Here is a 19193-nt window from a genome sequence, read left to right as displayed (position 1 = left end):
AGGCAGGCGCTAAACCGCTGCGCCACCCAGGGATCCCTGATAGTGTTTTTAAAGTTCATCAAAATAGTCAAGAAAAACAGTATAAAAACAATAGTCAAATTAGCAGTTTTAGCACATTAGCCATTATGGATTTCCATGAGCTTTATTCTTTTTTTAAGTTTTGGCACAGAAGAAGTTACTGGGTTAATGGTACCTGGTCATCCACAGAGAGTTGGACATGTTGCTGTTCATCTCTGTACCTGATAATTCCTTGAAAATTATACCAAGTTCTCAACTTGTATGACTGATAACAAATGGCTCTTAATGGCCAAAGGTGTCTTAGACCTTAGTCTGCCCTATATGTTTCATTTTATTCCTCACAAGAATTCTATGAGCTCAGTCCTTATGCTTTTTGGTAGGTAAGGGTGAGTAAAATTTCACAGATCTTAAGTGGGTGAGTCAGAATCTGAACCCAAGGATGTCAGACCTGCTGGCCTTGTGCTATACAGCCTCTGACCCCAACCACCCACAGGGGTGTTGTAGGAACAATGTGGAATACCCATGAAAGTGCTCTGCAAAAGGTAAGGAACAAAGGCAACAAAAGCTGAAAATCACCCAGTGCCACCCAGTGGGACCCCTTCATTTTACACGGAGAAACAGAAGGCTGAGGAGGTTAGCTGGAGGTCATGTGATTAAGTGGCACAGAGGAGACCCAGAGCAGGGCCCAGAGCTCTCAGGCAGGTCACTGGTCTCTCCACAGGTACCTAAAGAGTAAAGTCACAGTCCACGACTTCTATCCATCCGTAGACCTGTTCTGAGGCCAAGAAATCTAGGAAGAAATCTGGAAGAGATAAGGACATTGGCAAAAACTCCAATCTCCTTTGCTAGGGCTGAAGAGGTCTCCCTCTGACCTCACTCATTTCACTGTCTGACATGAAAAGAATCCACTTGTGGACTGTGAATCTTCCAGGGTCCAAGATACACAATTTACTTAGGCAGGAAAATATTTTGATATTCACAAACCCACCCACAAATCTATTTCTGTGAAGAAATGTGTTGACCCGACACAAGTTTATGGTAACATAGCGTGAGCTCTGGCTCAGTAATTGAAAGATCCAAGTTCTCTGCTGGCCATTCGGCTTTTTATCTTGGAGACCCACATTCTCTGCTTCGTAGGCCTGCCCTAAGCATGTCAGAGGATGAAGTTACATCCACAAGTAGGGTACCACCATGACAACTACATCACTACCTTTTTCTTTTTACAAATGGGAATGTGAAAGGCACTTCCTTCATAAAGTTGCCAAATAAATGCTACTTTCTACTTATCCTGCCCCATTCCCACAGCATGCTGAAAGCTTGCAGCTGAAAGGCCACACTCTATGACTGTGAAAAAGCATTATTTCTGTAAATTTAAGTAGAAGCAGCTAAAATATTGTTGTCAAATATAGGTGGGAGAGAACAGTAGAGGCTAGGGAGACATGGCAACTCAGGGCAACTTGGTACTCAGGTTTGGGTCCTGGAACAGAAGGAGGACATTAATGGAAAACTGGTGAAGTCCAGAGAGATACGAAACTTTAGTTAATTGAAATGTGTCAGTGCCATTTCTTAGTTTCGATGAATACATCCCAAAAACGTGAGATATTGTCAAAATAACATCAGCACTGGGGAAAATGGATAAGGGGTATATGAGTATTCTCTATACTATCCTTGCAACTTTTCTGTAAACCTAAAGTTATTCCAAACTAAACATAAAAAGTTCATTTTGAAAAAAGTGTGGGAATGATGCTATATTTAACTGGTTTTACGTTAAAGATTAAGGGACCCAAGTATGATTTTCTATGATTCTTGAATTGGGCCAACTTTTCTCATTAACTGACCACACTGGCTAAGGGGTCTACTCTATACTGATGATGTCTAGGTGGTCTCAATGCCAGAATTTTTGAGGCATGGATTAATTCCAGAGCAGATTTTTGCCATTTAGAAAGAGAATACCTGAGATCTAAACTTGGTATAATTTTGCAGTTAACTTTTATATCCTATATCCTGTACATGGCCAGAATTCCAGGGATTCTTAGATGTTCAATGAACAAAGTCTAGGGCAGAGACCAGTAACTCTCACTGAGTAAAGAGAACTGTTGAAGACACTGGAATAGCATAGTAAGGATCATCTTAGAAATTCAGAGTTGAAATTCACTTTCAAAATCATCTAGCACAACTCCCCTTCCTAATGTCATCTATCCTACGCAGCTATTGTAACACCGTTTCTGATCGGAAGTGGGTACAACACCCACTACCTCTCATGGCCATGAGTTCTCCCTTTGTACAATTTTATAATATATCTCCCTAAGGTTTCTACCTATTTGTATCCGATTGACATCTTCGCCCATAAGGAAATAATCTAATTTTCCATTAATAGCAAGGTCAGCAATTACCAGAAGTTGAGTCTTTTCTACCACTTATTAATTGGCTCACTCATCCACTTAACTCTGTGGCAGGTATTGATTGACACCGTAGATATAAACACTGAAGAGGTCATTAGATTTCTGCCCTCAAGGAGCAGGGGAGGAGGGAAGGTAGGGAGATATTTACAAATAAATAGGAAACCATAGCACTATCCAAACAGGGAGTCCTGATGCAGAGCTCACTGTTCACAGAGCTGCTATAGTCTGGGTGACTGGGGAAGCCTGGAGGTATGGGAATATCTAAAATCAGGACATTCGAGGCAGAATGAATAGCTGCTGCAAAGGTCCCAAAACATAAACAAGCTTATTGGGTTGGAACACAAAGTCCTGTGAGGCTGGAGCAGGTGGGGTGGCATGAGAAGTGACAGCAAAGGTAGCAGAGGTCCAACCATATAGAAACTTGTAAGGCATAGATGCAGGTTTTCAGGTTGGATTTTATTCCAAGAGCCACGAATATGAAACAAGGTGGCCTGACTTGTCTGATGAGCAGAGACTGAATTAAAGAGAGGGCATGCGTGGGAGCATGGGCCCTGGTGAGGGAAGGTGCTGCTTGGATGAGAAACGTGCTGGGGATGCAGAGGGCATTGAACAGACTCAAGGCTTGTCTTGGGGAAAGACTGAACCAGATTTGCTCTGGGACTGGATATCAGAAATGAGAGCATAAAGGGAGTCAGGGAAAAGTATTATTCATTTTGCTGATATTTTGTGTTGGGACTCCTTCATATGGCTCAGGGCTCTCCTTCAAACAACCCGCGAGGCAGGCATGGCAACTGCCTTTCTCCACGAGGGCACAGAGACACGAAGGGATGACAGGACATGTCAAGGGTCACAGAGCTTGCGGAGCAAGGATCCGAACTCAGGGCCCGTGACTCAGACCATTCCATGACAGTAGCTTTTCAGTGTTTTATACTTCTTGTCAGAGAAAAGTAAAACAAAATCATTTCTATTCATTGTGTTGATTTATAATAAAAGGTTGAAGTAGAGGGAGAGCTAAGAGGAGGACACTGGTGGGACATAACTCATCCTTCCCACCTAGAGATGTCACAACCTTGGCTTCAAAGGAAAACACAAGTCTCTTTTCCATTAATTAAATGAATGAATCAGGTTTCAGTTTCCGTATCCTCTCTCCTTTCTGTACGACTTGTCTTTGAAGGCATCCCATTTGGGAAATGGGTGACCTTTACCCACCACAACGCACTTAATTCAATGCTTTGCATCAAAAGTCACCACGCTGATCAACATTTTACACCCACTGCCTTTCTGAAATACTTACTACAAACCCAGTCCCTCATGTCTGTTTTGTTGAAATCACTTTACGAAAATAAATCATATCAAAGTTTTTTTTTATTGTTTCTAAAACTTTGCTTGCAAAACTAAATATTTTTAACACCATGGCAACATTGTCAGGACTCTGGCTAATGTATCCATCCCCATACCGGAGTCTGGGCTTAGCAAACTACTGCCTTGGACAAATGGGCCGCGAAGGTGGAAAGAGCTAATAAATTAGGCATGGTCAATAATCATTCAAGTCACGTCTTCTGGAGCTTCTTTCAAGGTGACGAATTAGCCACGCAGCCCTGATGGCTGATTCCCCTTGCTCCCTCCCAGGGCACACAGTGCACTTCAAGCAAACTGTGAATCCCATGGCTTCTGAATGAGTTTGGATAAAACCTCCCATGCCTCCCCTAGTACTTCCTCAGACATCTGCTCCTCTGACACCTCCAGTATCCTGGAGTTGGGTAGGAGAAGATGATCAGCTGCAGGGTTTCCATGGAGGTTCACGGAGCTTCAGGGATCCATCAGAGTTGCATGGCTGGTAAGACGCAGAACTGAATTTTTAAGATTGATTTTAAGTTAATTTCTTGAATCCCAAGCTAGGATGCCACAGAGATTTAAGTGTCACTTACAAATGCTTCAGTCTGTGGCTGTTGCCATGTTGGTATATTCATCAGAGCTATACCTGCACATAGTTAAAAGAACACATGTAGCCTTGTGTGTTGCAGGAAAAACAGGTTCCCATTTCCACCCACAATTGTCACCCCGTCCTTCCCTCCCCGGAGGCAGCCACTTGTGCGAATTTGACCTGATTACTTCAGCACTTAATTGCACGTCTCCAACAACTTCCTATCGGCACTCTTGTAGTTTTTTCTTTATGCAGCCCCGCACCCACCAAACGTGAGCCCCTCCCAGTATAGCATGACTATGGTTTGACCACACGAGCATCCCACCTTAACACCACTATGACTTTGCAAAAACCAGCTCCCAGTCCCAGCTGATTTATAAATTCTAATTTGCCTTTCCTCAACGTCCCCCTCAAGCTCCCTCACTCTCACCCTTGTAATACTTTTCTGTTTTCCTCTGTTTTCCATGTGCTTATCACTAAATGAACTCCAAATTGTCGCTAGTTGTGTAACTCTGGTCAACACATTCCAGATACATCAGATACGTGCATTGCACGTCCCTCAAGGATCTTCTCCATGATTCTGTTGACCTAATCCGATCTGAAATGTTTGCTCTCTCTGCCTGGCTGTCATCCAAGGCTGTGTATCCTGGCTTAGCTCTTCACCTGTCTTCTCCATTGGATCTGTAATTTCCTGTCTTCCTATTTCATGATAGAGCACATTCTCTAGTAGCATCCTAAGGATGGTTGCTTGGGAGATAAATTTTTTGATGACTTACATGTTTGAAAATAATTTCCATTTGCCTTCATATTTGATTGATACTTTGGTGAATATACAATTCTGGATTGGAAATAATTTTCCTTCAGAATTCTGATCCGTTTTTAGCTTCTGGTGTTGCTATTGAAAAGTCTGAAGCCATTCTGCTTCCTGATTCTGGGTGATTTCTTTCCATATCTCACTCCTCACCCCCGCCCCTTCTAAAAGCATAGAAGCTTTTCTTTTTGTCTTGAGTATTCTGAAATTTTCTAACAATGGTATGGATCTACTTTATTCCATTGTGCTGGAATCTCTTTGGGCCTTTTATTTTTTTTTAATATTTTATTTATTTGAGAGAAAGAGTAAGCATGAGTGGAGGACAGGGGTAGAGGCCAAGGGAGAAGCAGTCTCCCCCCTCAATAGGGAGCCCCATGCAGTGCTTGATCCCAGGACCCCAAGAACATGACCTGAGCCAAAGGCAGATGCTTAACCAAATGAGCCACCCAGATGCCCCTCTTTGGGCCTTTTAAAATTAGGACCTTGTGTCCATCATTTTGGGAAATTTTCTTGAATGATTTTGTTGATTTACTTATGTATGACTATGTATGAATGTTTATATATGTATACATATTAATTTACATATGAATTTGCGGTATGTATGAATCATGTGGTTAAAAATTGGGTTGTTTCTCACTTTTCTCCACTCCTGGATTAGAATTCCACTTTCTTGTTTGGCAAATTCATTTACTACTTCTTTCTTTCTTTTTCTTTCTTCTTTCTTTTCTTTTCTTTCTTTTCTTTCTTTTCTTTCTTTTCTTTCTTTCTTTCTTTCTTCTTTCTTTCTTTCTTTCTTTCCTTCCTTCCTTCCTTCCTTCCTTCTTTCTTTCTTTCTTTCTTTCTTTCTTTCTTTCTTTCTTTCTTTCTTTCTTTCTTTCTTTCTTTCCATTTATTTAGGTTACCTCTACCATCTTTTTAAATTTTAATTTAAATTGAATTAACATATAGTGTATTATTAGTTTCAGAGGTAGAGTGCAGTGATTCATCAGTTGTACATAAAACCCAGTGCGCATTACATCACCCAGTTACCCCATTCCCCTACTCGTCTTCCCTCCATCAGGCCTCAGTATGTTTCCTAGGATTAAGAGTCTCTTATGGTTTGTCTCCCTCTCTGATTTTGTCTTGTTTTTGTCTATTTCTTGAGCTTCTGAAATTTTGCCGTTATGGTTTTCTCTTTCATTCTGTGCCCTTCACTTCATGCTTTCAAAGAATTCCCTTTACTATTTTTTAATACAATTTTCAAGAGGAGGGATGCCTGGGTGGCTCAGCATTGAGCATCTGCCTTTGGCTCAGGGCATGATCCTGGAGTCCTGGGATAGAGTCCTACAGCAGGCTCCCTGTAGGGAGCCTGCTTCTCCCTCTGCTTGTCTCTCTGCCTCTCTCTCATGAATAAATAAATAAAATCTTAAAAAAATTTTTTTTTCAAGAGGAACTGAAATCCTACATGAGTGTTCAATCCAAATCAAGGTTCAACTGGCCATCTTTTCCCAGAGGCTGTCCCAAAGTTTTCCAAAGTCTTTATATTTCTCCCCTCACCAAAGTCATACTGCTTATGGACCATGCTCATTGAGTAAATAAAGAAAAGACTCATGGGCACCTGGGTGGCTCAGTCAATTGGGTGTCTGGCTCTTGATTTCAGCTCAGGTCATCATCTCAGGGTCGTGACATGGATCCCCATGTCAGGATCTGTGCTGGGTGTGGATCCTGCTTAAGATTTTTTCTCTCCCTCTCCTTCTGCTCCTCCCCAGCCCCCTCTCTCTCACCCTTCCCTCTCTAAAAAAAACCAAAAACAAAACCAAAAAAGAATATTCATTCTCATGGTGAGATCTAGTTTTCTTTTCTTTCTCTCTTAAAGAATACTTACACTCTTGGGGAGAGAAAGCTACTTGATAGAAGTCATTTATCCTGCACAGTCAGGGCTGGTCCTGAGCAGAGAAGCAACAGTCTGCTCTGCTGTGTGACTTGACAAGTCCAGGAAGTTTCCTTTAATTTCTTATCTATGCCAAAACCACATTACATGTAATTTCCACAAATGAAGAGATAACAAAGGAGTCAAAACCATGCAGGTTGCCTTAAGCAGCCATGTAGTCCTCTGTGTCATCTGGCTACCCACATCAGACCAGTGGACCCTCCTTCTGAGTCATAAAGGAATATACAACATAGGCTAGGTGATTTTGAGAGAGACCAAGACAGAGACAGCATTAGAGACACCAAAAGATATGGAGCGAGGGGGAGATCCCTGGGTGGCCCAGGGCGCGATCCTGGAGACCCTGGATCGAGTCCCACGTCGGGCTCTCTGTATGATGCCTGCTTCTCCCTCTGCCTCTCTCTCTCTCTGTGTCTCTATGAATAAATAAATAAAATCCTTAAAAAAATAATAAATAAAATAAAATACTTAAAAAAAAAAAAAAAAAAGATATGGAGCGAGGGGATCCCTGGGTGGCTCAGCCGTTTGGCGCCTGCCTTCGGCCCAGGGCATGATCCTGGAGATCCGGGATCGAGTCTCGCATTGGGCTTTCTGCATGGAGCCTGCATCTCCCTCTGCCTGTGTCTTTGCCTCTCTCTCTCTCTCTGTCTCTCATGAATAATTAAAATCTTAAAAAAAATTTTTAAAAATGGAGGGAGAGGTGCTAGGATTACAACAGATTTGCTCGGTAGTTATCAATAGAGACCAAAAAAGCCTAAAGTCAATCCAACAGTTACCTGTAATCCCTTTAGAAGATGAATGAGGGAAATAAGTGGGGCTTACTCTTCAGGCTTTCTCATTCTTGATCATATTGTTAGTGCCTGAGGGGTGGGCCTATGAACAGTAGAAAAATAAAGAAAGCATGGTGCAGAGGGTATGAGCTTTATAATCAGATAAACCTGCCTCTGATCTCAACTTCATCATTAGTAGCAAAGTTGCTTCAGCTTCCTTACTGTCAAAATGCAGGCAGTCCTTATTTGGAAGTAGTTTTAAGAAACAGAAATGATGTAAGCAAATCCATAGGTATTTAGTTAGTGCTCATTAAATGGCAAGCACGGTCATTAGTGACGGTGGAAATGGATATGCACTGCACCCTGGAACATACTTACCATGCCTGGGTCCATGACCATCTTTGAAGGGAGAATTTTATCCCTGGGGTTGTTTAGAATTGCCAGTACGTAACAGTATATATCCAACTGGCTAAATGACTGCCCCTGTATCAGTCTCTGCCTAGGGCCATGAGAAACCAATGTAAAAACATTCCCATTGCCTGCTTTTATATGTGGAGGTATGCGGTTCCTTCCCCAACTCCTTTTCTTTTAGCTCATTATACTGGTATTGACTGTATACCTCTAAATAACATGAGTATTAATTTTGGGGTGGGCCTTCAACAGGGATTGGAGCTAAACAAATGAATTCAATCTGTCTTCTTTATCTGGAAAACACATTGACTATCATTTGGGAAATCTACAAACAACAACAAAAACACCCTACAACAAAAAGCCCCTCTCCCTCTTGAACTTTTATTTTCATGTATGTATGAATTAATATTCTCCTGTACTTTATATCTGGAGGTAGAATGTTCAGGTCCTAGTGTTATACAATACAGATGTGCAAAATCAAGATGGCCCTGAGCTAATGTGGTCCCTCCATCAGAATAAGGCCACTGGGAATGAAGATGCTTAAGGTGGTGGCAGCTGTATTTTAAAGTTAGTTTGGAAATATTACTACTATTCAAGCTTAGAATAAAGATTTTTAACAGTTGTTGAATGCCTGGACTATGCATTTTATGCAGAGTCTCATTCAGAGAAAGTTTTAAAAAGTTAACATTTTAGGATAAATATTTATAGGATAAACATTTATAGAGTGATAACAGATATCAAAAAGTCAACAGACGCTCTTTCTTAAACTGTTATATTCCTAAATATATCTAAATGGTACAGAAGAAAGGACATGTTCAAATACATATTCTTAAATACTTAGGGAGAAGGACATCATGAAAATGATCTTAAAACACACACACACGCACACACACACATACACACACACACACTTGCATCTCAGCCAACATTCTCAAACAAGTTTGAATATCTTACACTGAGAGCTAACTGCCAATTACATTTTCCCAATTTATATATAGAATAGCAAGGCTAATAATGCATCATTTTCAAGCAAGACTTAGCATACTGCCTACATTTAAGGCAGGAGATACTAAGTAACTACTGCTAGTTAATAAGAGTGATTTAATTTTGTTCCTAAACTTTTGAGAACATGCTGACTTCTCAACACCTATCTGAAGAGCTCCTGTCTCATTTTCCTTTTTTTTCTTTTTAAAAACTTATTTGAGAGAGAGAGCGATAGAGCGAGAGAGTGAGCATGAGCAGGGTGAGGGTCAGAGGGAGAAGCAGAATCCCCGCTGAGCAGGGAGCCTGATGTGGGACTTGATCCCGGGACGTCAGGATACGTCCTGCCTGTCCAAAGGGAGACGCTCAACCGACTGAGCCCCCCAGGCACCCCTGTCTCAGTTTTCAACAACCAAAAATTAATTCAGCTTTCCTACTTTCATAACCACAATGAACTTTTCATAAGAAAATACTATCATAGGATCCTATCAAATCAATAAGGATTTAAGGTTGGTGATGCCAGAGCAATTCTGAATGACACCAATGTTCCTAATTTTGGCTTTCAGGCATCAAGACACCAGAGAGGATTTGGCCCATTCTATTTGTTCCAAGGAGAACAAATTAATTGGGGACAGTGTTGCCAGGATAACTAAGGCCATACTAAAGGGTGTAGGTCATAATTGTTCATTGCAGCTCCTCCTATTGTGGTTGTCCTAGAATGACCCCATGAACCAACAATAGTGATCTTTATATTAAAAATTTGATAGTAATATTAACATCCCTTCTTTTTTTAAAAAAGATTTTATTTATTTATTCATGAGAGACAAAGAGAGGAAGAGGCAGAGACACTGACAGAGGGAGAAGCAGGCTCCATGCAGGGAGCTGATGTGGGACTTGATCCCAGGACTCTGGGATCATAGCCTGAGCCAAAGGCAGATGTTCAACCACTGAGCCACTAGGCTTCCCTAACATGCCTTCTTAAACTGTATCTCACAGACTGCGTGCTCTGCAACACATTACTAAGTATTCAGTGAAGGAATACTGAAGAAAAACCAGTTTTAGGTTGGGAAATGCTTTAAACAGAATTAAACCATTATGTTTTGTTTTTTCACCTCAGGATTTCACAGAGTCTTTGTATCAGCTCATGTGTACTGTGAATCCCTAGGACATGATTTTAGTATAGAGCATTTCTAGGCTTGTTTGATTATGGACTCTTTCTTCAGAGAGCACCAATTCACATTTTATGCAATACTGGTGAATGCCACTACTTGAGAAATTGTACATCTTATGGCCTCAGCACCGGGGTGTGTGTGCACGTGTAGGTGTGTATGTGTCTGGTTTAAGTGGCACAATCAGGAAGGATACATCGCACAGTGCATTTCTTCTTATTGCTTCTCTAACAAATTATCACAAACTTAAGTGGCTTAAAACAGTACAAACGTATCACCTTATAGCTCTCTGTGTTAGAAGTCTAATGTGTGCCTACTGGGCTGCAATCAAGGTGTGTTGACAGGGCTGTGTTCCCTTCTGGGGGCTCTTGGGAAGGATCTGCTCCTTGCCTTTTCCAGTATTGGAGGCTTCCCACATTCCTCCACCATCTTCAAAGCCTGCAATACTGCATCTCTCTGATCATTCTACTGTACTATTTCCCGCTGGCCGCAGACAAGGAAAATTCTCAGTGTTTAAAGATTCATTTTAAAGATCCACGTGATTAGATTAGGTCCACTTGGATAGTCCAAGATAATCTCCCCAACGCAACATCGGCAAAATTCCCTTTTGCCATGTAAGGTAATATATTTCAGGGATTAGGGTCTGGACATTTTCGGGAGCCATTATTCTGCCTACCACATACGGGTTGGTAAAAATACCTTGGGAGTTCTGGCCAGCAAACAAGGCCAAAGAACAAGAAAGATAGCAACCACTCCTATCATTTTTCCCCCTAATTATTACTTATCACAGTATCAGGGAAGTTAAAATTATTGTGTCGTTTGGGGATATGGAAGAGTAAAGAAAACATGGAACATGTTCCCAAGCACCAAGAATCTGGTTCTGTTTCCACAAGGTAGAAAAGAGACCACAAGTGCTCTGGAGGTCAGATGTTCCACAAACGTATCCAGCAGGCTGCTCAGTGATATGGGCATGATTCTACAAGGTGCGCATTTTCCAGGAAAAGGTACATATCCCTAATCAGTTTTACCAAAGTTTTCTTTACTAACAGACCATGCATTTGTTACCTCCTCTGACGCAGGCTCTGTAATTGTCCCATTTGGCTGGTCAGAAAATGAATCTTCTTTATGGTTCTGTTACCTGACAAGACCTTGCTTCCACTGAACCAGTAAAACGTACATAATCTGGTTCCAGAGCCAAAATTCTTAATCCAGAGCACAGTAATGTTGTCTGTTCACTTTTGTGTGTGTATGTATCTATTCATTTTTATGTCCCATCTTTCTCATACGTCTTCCCTCTCCCATCTGAACCCAAAGTAAATTCTTTCCTGTCTCCCTCTGGTCTGAGGGCCTACACATGTCTCTGAGAGCACATGTGTGCAGATGCACACACTCAGTGACCCTCCTTTTGTCACAGGTACCTTCATGAGGCTTTCTGCCTTGAATACATGACTTTCCATTTTGATCTGTGATGAGATATGGAGATCTCTGTGTCCCAGGTAGGATGCATCACAAGCACACACCTTAGAGTCCTATGTGGCTTCAAAAGGTGGCTCGGTCATCACTTGTAACTTGGCAAGTAATGTGAGCACCACGAACTTTGGGTTCCTCGTGCTGGAAGAGATTGAGAACAATATCTGCTTCCCAGGGTCATTGGAAAGATTAAGAGATGATTATGCAAAGCATCTGATATATGATAATTGCATAATAGACTGTAGCTGATACGATTATCAACTACCTATGTAAGCGTGCTCTCCAGAGCTCTTGTTTCTGTGAAAGATGCTCAATGGCAATGTCCATTTGTAGCAGTGAAATTTGCACAACCAACAACTCTAGTGTAACTCATACCCTTTTGCTAAGGTGTGCTTCAAACCTGTTTTCTTCTGAAGGACTGTGCCTGCCTGGAGAAATGGGGCCTGAGATGTCTTGAAATTTGCTAATCACATCTGGTTTAGCTTTAGACATTTTCTGGGGTTTTGCCAGCAGCCACGACATTTTAATGGCTACAATAAACCTCAAAGCCTCATCAAATCTTTGTGTATGTGTGAAAATTATGTCCTCTTCAATTAAACATTCAATCTAGGCTCACACCAAGGCCTTATGGAAAAGGACGATGAAACGGACCGCCACGACTCTGGCCATCTTGCCAGATGGCATTTAGGAGAAAAAGAAATTCATTAGAGAACCAATGGTCTGTATTTTCTTTAAATATTTACTAGGTACCTTTCATGTGTGAAAAACACTGGCATCTCTAAAGATTAGCAGGGCATTTTTGTTTAAATATCCAATGTGTATGCAGGGGCGGGTGGGGAGTTCCACTCCTCTTTGCCTTGTGGTACCTTGTGTCTTTTGGTGAAGCTCGGTACAGAGGAGAAAAACAACCAAGGCAATGTTTGGTTTTCCATCATTTTAAAGAGGGTCCTCCAGTTTCAGAACTTCTTGTGGTTCCTTAAAATGGACTAAGGAAATGTATCAGTTGAGTAGTAAGAGGTGTGCAAAGGCACCTGGGATCTCCTTGCAGAAAATAAGATCCACCAAAGGGGGGAGCCTTTGTGGGAACACCTGCCTATTCCCTGTCCTCCCAGTTTACTCTTTGCATTTATTTATTCATGAGAGACACAGAGAGAGGCAGAGACACAGGCAGAGGGAGAAGTAGGCTCCCGGCAGGGAGCCCCGTGGGGACTTGATCTCAAGACCCTGGGATCACGACCTGAGCCACCCAGGTGTCATCCAATTCACTCTTCTCATCCCTTTATTATTAATCAATCACCAAACACTTGCAGATGTCAAAGGAGGCGGCCTAGCCAGGATGCACAGAAAAGCCAGCCCTTCTAAGGAAGGCAGAAGAGGAATGATCATGTATACATCAGGTTTCTGCTCAAAAAACTACACAAGAGAGGGCCAGGAGCCAGGAGGCTAGAGGGGCTGTGTGTTCAGGGGCAGCCATGGGGTGAACAAGCAAGGCTCTTCTCAGCTATGGCTAAGCTTGTAGCCAGACGGAGGACTGGCCTGGGCCCCAGTTCTGCCACTGGAGAGCCACAGAAGAAACCATCCCAGTATGGCTTGCCCTGTTGAACTATGACAAGAACCAAGTGCCTCATCTTAGACAAGGATAAAACTGTCAGGTTTTTAGGAGAGGGAAAAGAATGACCAGAAGTTCATATATCGCATTCCGAAATGAAGCAGCCACTTGGTCAAACACACACTTTCAACCACATCAGCGGGTGGAAAAAAAAAATCCACATGTTACTTTAAAAATAATTCACAAGGTCGATATATTCTATTCCCTTGTAATCACTCCCAGTTAAGCAAGTTTTATGCCCAAAGTAAAACTAAGCGGCCCTCCCTGCCACCAGGAGCTCTGTCCCACGTCCCTTCCATCTCCAGGCAGCTCTTCATCTGAGACTTGGGTTTCTGAGCTCTCTTGCACAATAAACATTTTTAAAATGTTTATTTTATGTCTTGATGTAAAAATATTCCTGGTTCAAGCTCTTCATTTCCTCAAGCTCGCCTTTTGGCACTCTGTGCTCCATTTCCACATTAACACGCTCCCTAAATCCTCCATGGAGCTCTTCAACTGGAGTTATACAAGCTCCAATGCAAGTATTTATATACTTGGATAAAGAGATGTCTCCACAGTGAAAACACAAGACTCTAGCAATGCCAAAGGAACATTCCTGCTCAGGAGGGACATATTTTCACCTTTTAAAAAAAGCCAAAAAGGACTCTCAGCATTACACTGTGGACAATTAAAAATGTAAATTAAACTAAAACAGAATGCTAACTACGGGTCCTGCCATTTTTATTAGATTCCTATACAGAAACTGAATAAACAGAGATGTGTGCATGCACATGTGTGATGCGTATAAGGCAGTGTAGTAAGCTAGCCTAGAAACCACATGAGCTCTAATTAGATGGACCTGATCAGAGCCCAGGAAATGTGCCTCTTGCTGGCTTGCAAACATAACTTCTCTAAACCTCATTTTTCTCATCTGCAAAATGGAGTCGGTATAGTTTCTGCTTATTAGGGTCATTGTAATAATATGAGACGATAGTAAGCATTCAATAAAAAGGTTGCTGCTTTTATCATGAAGATGACATCTATTATATGTTAGAAAATGTAGATGTAAAAGCTGTAGACATAAGAAGCACAAATTAACACTAATAAAAGAAAGGGCTATGCAAACCCAGTGCCTCCAAATAGCGCCTAAAAGATGGAAAGTTTCATGAGGGCCATGGTGCACCATAACTGAACTCTGCAGCAATTCCACCCTGTGAACCAGACATCAATGATCCTCTTCAATCATTTAAAAAAATAAAATATCTTAGCTATTATCATAATAACAGAAGAGTTCCTGTTACCTTCTAGTTGTCTCTTGAGTTTTCTCAAATCTTTTATGAGGTCTTCAAACTTGACTTGGGAAGCCAGAAAGAAATCTTGTGGTTCGGGCAGAGGGAAAACACTCTTTTCTGTTCCTGCTTCCTAAAAGACAATGGTTAACAAAAGTACATTATACTTTCCGATTGTCATTTTCAATTGAAATTCCAAAACATCTTTTATTGGATGTGCAAATAAGAATCAGAGAAACACTCCTCTGCTGTTCCTAAATTTGGACTGGTTACTCAGAAATGCTTTTGTGTCTTCTACAGTATCATTTTGATCTTATTGATACTGAGGTTGGCTCTGGCTCTGGCATGGGTCTTGTTCTATTTTGTTTCATGAGTCAAAGAGAAAATTGTCAGGTATGTCCTGATCTTGGACGCCCTACTCCCATGGAAAAAGACATGGGAGGGACACATGAAAGTACTTAAATTCAAAGTCCCTATTTGAGTTTCACATGGCAGCAATTAGATAACTTATCCGTGAGGTATGGCAATGGGTGTGAACTGGAAGGTGCTGGACAAGACAGCACCGCAATGGGAGAAACAGTCACGCTGCCTTATGCTGTTCCCTACCTTTTGCTGTAGCTTAAAGCTCAGAGGTGTGTGTGTGTGTGTGTGTGTGTGTGTGTGTGTGAGATATCAAATTCTTCACATATTTATAAAGATTTGTCAAATCTTGTTTGGCTTATCTTGGATACTTGCTGAGGGCATGGTTGGCCATAGTTTTTGACAAGCTCCCCAACTCTACCTCGTAGAGGATCTAAGCTGGGAAATAAGCTTCAGACACATGGAAAGAAAGCTGGGCCTCAAATACATCTTTTCCAGTCCCATCTGCTTTCTCCCTGAGGTTGTTTAATGTAAGCTCTGAATCTTGCATATCTCAGGCAGTCTTCAGCCCTTCCTCTCTCCACACAGGCTACTCTGCCAGCTTTCCTTCACATTCCATTTCTCTTACTGCCATTAGGACTAACTCCAAACTCTGAAACTGCTTTATAAGGCACTTTATGATCTGGCCTCTGTCTATGCCCTCAGCCGTCTTCTACCTTCCCCTATCTCAACCTCCCTCCCCTTAACATCCATAAAATGACAGCACTGGCCACATTCTCTTATGTCTGGACTTTTGTCTATAAAGCCATCCCTTTCTAACTCTTCTACACAAAGTCTTCATGCCTTCTTGTTCATATCATTCTTCAAGTCTTAAGACAGATAGCACTTCCTCCAAGATCACCTCTCACCTCCCAGCATGTGGGTGTTTCCAAGAGTCCTTAGGGTGTACCATTATCACAGCACTTATCAACATCATTTTCAACATTGCCACATTAGCTTATGTGTGTCCTCTGGTAGACTATAAACACTGTGATGGCAGTAATTGTGTTTTATTCTTGGTAGTGCATACAACATCTGGCCTCTCAAACTTTGTTTGGCACCCTTACATATAGCCTGTAAAAGGTTGTTCTGAAAAGTGTGTACCCTTTAGCAGGAGACAACTAACTTACTGTCATATTTTCTTGCGGTTTCAGGAATTCTCTGGACCTGTCCCCTTCCTTTAAGATCATTAGCTTCACTTGAGATGCTAAGAAAGGTGGTTTTCCTTGTTTTACTGAAATATCTTACATGATCAGTGTACTTTGTCCCCCTATCTCCCTAAAATTATTTTGCTCCTTTCAAAATAATGGAAGCAGTACTGTAGTCTGAGTGCCAGGATGGAAATCATCTAAGATGCTTGCCACAAAACTCCATGGCAATCTACATTGGAAACTCATGTATATTATCTCTTCCTATTTTCCAAAGCTTTATCATATTCAGTCCTGGCTTCAGGGGTTTTTGTTTTGTTTTGTTTTAAGCTAGAAAATGAGAAAGTGCTGCTGAGCAAATCAGCCTGGTAGTAGCTCTTGAAAAAGCTGCTCAATTAGAGTTCAAAAGACATGGCTGGAGATGAAATTCTGTAAACTTCACAGACTTAGACTTGGACCAAAAACCAGCATGAGTGGAAGGAGGCTTGGAGCAGGATTCACCTTTATTCAGCTAATTGCTCATCACCACTAACCACAAAAATCATCACTTATGCTCCTACGGGGAGGGGATAGCTTAATAAATCACATAATTCTATACTCTTGCTGAGTGAAATGGATTTTTGCACAGTGAAAACCGGGAGAGCCGCACACAAATGTTGACTTCTGAATTTTCCCCAAACTGGGCCATCCCATATTTGAAACTACTCTTACTGTGAGATTTTGCTCTGAAGTCAATTCTACTGCATTCAGCTCTCCTCATGAATCACACTTCACTGGCAAATTTCAGCCCTCCAACATAATGCATCTGACTTGGTTGAGACAGACACTACAAAGTAATTCTACTTATGCTAGATGAGAAAGGGTACTTCTCAAGATTCTTCAGGATAATTCCTCTGTTACATTGGTACCTGCTGTCAGAACTTCATTTATTTGCATACTGCCAGAGCTTCAACATGCCTGCCCTATTCTACCAGAAAAAAAGCTCTCACCACTTTGCACCTAGTTATCTACAGATGCTACTCATTGCCCTCTTGTAGATATTTGCAGTAGATTCAACCCAGTAAGTATTTGTCAGACCCTAAATTACAAACAACAATGAGCTCTGGACCTCAAGGAGCAATGCCAAGCTAACAGGCAATTGCTCATTGGTATCTACATGCAGGGCAGAGTAAGACGTATCACAACAGAGGTTCAACCCAAGTGTTCCCAGGCTTTAAAGGGGAAAAGATGAGGAAGTAAACAAAGGGTCCATGGAAGAAGGGCCATGTAAGATTGCACTAGTTTTTATTTGATCTTCTTTCCCATTTACAAAGATGACTCATGTTCGTTATGTCTAACTGAAAGACAGAAGAAAGTAAAAATCTCTTCCAATCCTACCACACAGAGATAATCAAACATTTATATATATGGCTGATATACCAGGTTTTTCTGTGCATTTATGCATCTTTATTCTACATTATTATCAAATTATATTCTATATTAAACGTATGTTTGTATTATAAAAGCAGATCAAGAGTATTTTCTAATGCCACTACATTTTCTCCTATATACTTCTCATGGCAGTGTATTATTCCATTTTATAACTCTAGCATAATTTTTTGACCTTAGTCTCTAGCTTTGGCCATCTACCAAAAACTTTGCTATACTTTTTTATTACAAATGATTATAAGTAAAATAGTGATACATGTCCTTATTTATTTCCTTAGGATAAAAATTTCTAGGAAGATCATATGTATTTCTAGGGCTTCTGATATAGAAAGGTTAAAGTTTTGCTAACTCATACTGCACATTTGCATGAATGAGGAAAAAGTGTCCCCTATAAGTAGGCACAGCTCCCTGGGGAGACAGCTTGACAAATACATGGCAACTTTATATGGAATTTTTTAAAGGCACCCTTTATAGAATGCAATTTGGTGAGTCAAGGGCAGTCAAGATATGGGTCCCATATACCTAGAGATATTAAACAAAAAATAACTCAGCCATTCATGATAGAATTGAGAAAGGTTTGATCCATTTAGATTGCTAGCTCTATATTCCTAGTTGGCAATTTAAATCTTCTGTTTCTTTTTGTCGTTGCTGTTTGGGTAAATTGCCTGCAGTCTCTTATGGGTTTGTTTTGTTTTGTTTTGTTTTTTAAATGAAAGGAGACCAGTTGTCCTTTCCATGTTGATTCTTAAAAGTGTGTTACCTAATATGTTGCAAATATATATGTTGCTACTGGGAGCTTTTCCCAAAAGGCCTTTTGATTTATTATTTCAAGAGAGTATTAATAAGACAAAACAAAAGATCAATAGAAAGGCTAGTGACAAGGATAGTTCCAGTTAGAGATAACATCGGATTGAAAACCTAAGTGTGAGAAAACATAGAGTGTATTTGGAAAACACTGGGTCTTGAGTTGGATCACAGAGAGTGTGTAGGGGGAAAGTAATAAAAGCATGGTTGTAAAAGACTGGAGTTAAATTAGGTAGAGTTGGGAATCCCTGGGTGGCTCAGTGGTTTAGTGCCTGCCTTCGGCCCGGGGTGTGAGCCTGGAGTCCTGGGATCGAGTCCCATGTCAGGCTCCCTGCATGGAGCCTGCTTCTCCCTCTGCCTGTGTCTCTGCCTCTCTCTCTGTGTCTCTCATGAATAAAAAAATAAAATCTTAAAAAAAAATTAGGTAGAGTTTTAAGTTGCTTGCAAATGAGGAGCCCTTTCTGTTTTTGAGTAAATAAGTGATATAATATGACCAGAACTATAAAAACTGGTCAGGCCTTGGGTGTGGGATGGACTGGAGTGGGAATGAAGGCTATGGTGGGGAGACGGGCTGGAAAACAACAGGAATACTTCAAGTGAGTTACCTTAATGCCTGGATAAGTGGGTCCTTTCTCTTTTCTTTTTGATAAGTCT

The 19193-nt window shown here is 41.2% G+C and overlaps 1 protein-coding gene across 30 annotated transcripts in view; it reads right to left on the bottom strand.

Annotated features, from left to right (window-relative positions):
* The window catches only part of FMN1 (formin 1), a 433671-nt gene that overhangs the window by 126615 nt on the left and 287863 nt on the right, over positions 1–19193 (bottom strand). For 29 of the 30 annotated variants that reach the window (XM_038579933.1, XM_038579922.1, XM_038579921.1 and 26 more), the window contains one exon: positions 14773–14893. In XM_038579933.1, coding sequence (XP_038435861.1) covers positions 14773–14893 — 121 coding nt within the window. Of the gene's footprint in view, positions 1–11712; positions 12025–14772; positions 14894–19193 lie in introns of those variants that run through there. The other variant, XM_038579949.1, reaches the window with a different exon arrangement.

Source organism: Canis lupus, chromosome 30, assembly GCF_011100685.1.
Source record: "Canis lupus familiaris isolate Mischka breed German Shepherd chromosome 30, alternate assembly UU_Cfam_GSD_1.0, whole genome shotgun sequence".
Taxonomy (NCBI): domain Eukaryota; kingdom Metazoa; phylum Chordata; class Mammalia; order Carnivora; family Canidae; genus Canis; species Canis lupus.
Note: the sequence above shows the minus strand (reverse complement) of the source record. Positions and strands in the feature narration are given on the sequence as shown.